Source organism: Parastagonospora nodorum (genome assembly GCF_000146915.1).
Source record: "Parastagonospora nodorum SN15 chromosome Unknown scaffold_3, whole genome shotgun sequence".
Classification (NCBI taxonomy): Eukaryota; Fungi; Ascomycota; class Dothideomycetes; order Pleosporales; family Phaeosphaeriaceae; genus Parastagonospora; species Parastagonospora nodorum.
In genome coordinates, this window is record NW_001884551.1 from 208,813 (window position 1) to 211,387 (window position 2,575).

Here is a 2,575-nt window from a genome sequence, read left to right on the forward strand (position 1 = left end):
CATACACCTCCCTAGCGGCTTGGTAATATCGAAAGCACACTGCGCCTACATACTAGGCCACGCAGTACAGCTGTTCCCACAGCTTGCTCATGCGGACCAAGTCCCCAGAAAGTAAGAAAGAGCATATCGCCTACGTCCCCCTCACACTCAACTTCATCCCCGCCGCCGGAATCTACCTACACCTCATCGCGTCCAAAACCTCCCAACTGCAAAACCTGCTCCTCTACATAACAACCTCTCTCCAGCGTATACGCACATTTTTCAAGCACGCAACCGACCTCCCATCGAAATTCATGCTCAACATCTCCGAACCCCTCGAGGAAAAAGGTCTCGGCGACCTCGTCACAAATCTCTTCCACATCGCCTGCACAGGAAACTGTCCGCCACTCATCAAAAACTGGCTCGTCGACGAATTGACCGAAGCTGGGCATAAGAGATGGGATAATACTGTCACCACAGGCTTAAATGCCGTCCTAGCGATTGTCCATGAGAACCTCGTCCCCGCCATCGATCGCTGCAGCATCATCATCTCGCGGCTCCGGGGGCTTGCGGAATTCCACCGCGACCGCGAGTGGATTTTCAACACACCGGCTGATTTCACCGACTTGCTTGAAAGCTTGAAGAATCTGCGCTTGCTGGCGCACACGGTGATGCTGTATGGCGCCGAGGAGAAACGCAATTTCGCGCACTTCAGCAAGTGGCTGCGCTTCTGTATTGATTTCGAAGCCACCGAGGCGGAGAGCCAGAGTCGCGTGGAGATGGAGGCGCGCGATCCGGGGGTGGACATCATGCTGGTGCTCGAGTATATTCAGTTCGGATTGGTCAAGTCCAGTCTCGCGCCGTATCTACGGGAAGCGCATGGGAAAGGGGAGAAGGTCGGGTACGAGGATACGAAGCGCGCGGTTGAGGTGTTGAAAGATGGGGGTGGGTATAGGGAGGACGCGGTGTGTTTGGAGAACGTACTCGGGCAGTTGAGAGAAGGGGTGAAGGGTGTGTTGGGGCAGGTGGGCAGGTGGCAAGAGGGGAATGTCCGGATGGATACGGGCATCGTCTTAGAAGAAGCCAGCGATGAGGGTACGCCGTTGGATATGCGCATGGTGGTTGAAGTACGTCCCCCCAATTCCCTCTCCCTATCCTTTCAAATACTTACCCAACGCAGCCCTCCACACTATCAACATACATCGCCCTCTCCCCGCCCTCCTCAAACGCACTACACATCCACCGGATCGCCAAAGACAGCGCGTCACATGCTATATCCACGCTCTCCTTCCCGCGCGCCTCATCCGTGCTGGATGCGAAATTCGCAGACGATATGCACCTGCTCGTTCTCCTGCAAACCCCCATCGACGCCGAGGAGAAAGCAAATCTCATCCTGAGCATACCCTACACGCAAGCCTCGGCCGTGACATACACGCCCGTGCCAGACTCCGTCCTGGCTTCAACGATGTTGCCCCAAGGAGCGCGGGCGCCTGACACCGTCCGGACGAATCACGATATAACGACGGACATGGTGGAGCAGTACACGCGGCATGTGTTTGAGGGCAGATTCACGCCGCTCAGGTTAGTTGTGAATGGGCGCAAGGGCAGGAGGGTGGTTGTGGTGTTGGGCAGTGATCGGAAGCATTATCGCGTGCTGGATTTGGATTATAGGAGGACGGGGAAGAGGGTGGATGAGAGTAGTGGGAGTGAGGATGACGGAGAGGAGGAGGAGGATGAGGATGTGGATATGGGTGGAGCTTGAGATGATTAGCGAGTACGTAAAAATAAGAACAGACATGATCACGCATGAGGTGGATGAGGTACAGTGTTTGGTATACGTATCGTTCACATTGCCAGAATTCACACTAGATGCATTTTTCGGAATCACATTCCCCTTAAGAACCTATCGTGCACGCACAAGCCATGTAAAGCCCAGCCTGCCAAGAAGTTTCGTTGTAACGCCCAGCCACCCGCAGAGAGAGGTATGGAGAGAATAACCGTTTGCATCCATGTCATTGACCCATATCGACGCCACCGTATCATGCACCACTCTAGTCCTTGACCTTCTGGGTACCACGGAGCAGACCCGTCCTCCGCGCGGCGATGAGACCAGCCTTTTGACCCTGGACGGCGTACCGCGAGATGGTAGAGGCCTTACCGATATGCTGGTGGTTACCACCACCGTGGGGATGGTCGACGGGGTTCATGGCAACACCACGAGTCCTGGGCCAGCTGTTGCGCTTGGCAGCGAACTATGCGTTGTCAGTCTACATATTCATAGCACACTAGGAAAAGACGTACCTTGTGCTTGGCGCGCGACGCCTTCATGAGAGGCTTGTCTGTACGGCCACCACCAGCGACGATTCCGACCATACCACGGCAGGTGCTGGGGAGGACCTTCTTGGCACCAGATGGGAGCTTGACACGGGTCTTGCCCTCATCAGGGTTGTGGCCGATGACAGTAACGTAGTTACCGGAAGTACGGCCGAGCGCACCACGGTCACCGTTCTTGTCCTCGACGTTGGTGAGGACGGTACTCTCAGGGACGGAGTGGAGGGGCAGGATGTTGCTCGATGGTGAGAGCGGCGTTCTTTCC

General features: G+C 55.8%; 2 protein-coding genes across 2 annotated transcripts in view; one reads left to right on the top strand and one right to left on the bottom strand.

The window, feature by feature from the left end:
• The window catches only part of SNOG_01935 (hypothetical protein), a gene marked incomplete at both ends in the record, with an annotated part of 2,553 nt that extends 812 nt beyond the window's left edge, over positions 1–1,741 (top strand). The window contains 2 exons of the mRNA XM_001792505.1: positions 102–1,106; positions 1,160–1,741. Of these exons, the coding sequence (XP_001792557.1) occupies positions 102–1,106; positions 1,160–1,741 (1,587 nt within the window). The remainder of the gene's footprint in view (positions 1–101; positions 1,107–1,159) is intronic.
• Positions 1,742–1,833: 92 nt separating this feature from the next.
• The window catches only part of SNOG_01936 (hypothetical protein), a 1,258-nt gene continuing 516 nt past the window's right edge, over positions 1,834–2,575 (bottom strand). The window contains exons 5-6 of the mRNA XM_001792506.1: positions 2,281–2,575; positions 1,834–2,231 (exon numbers count right to left, since the gene is read on the bottom strand). Coding sequence (XP_001792558.1) covers positions 2,031–2,231; positions 2,281–2,575 — 496 coding nt within the window. The 3' untranslated portion in view covers positions 1,834–2,030. The remainder of the gene's footprint in view (positions 2,232–2,280) is intronic.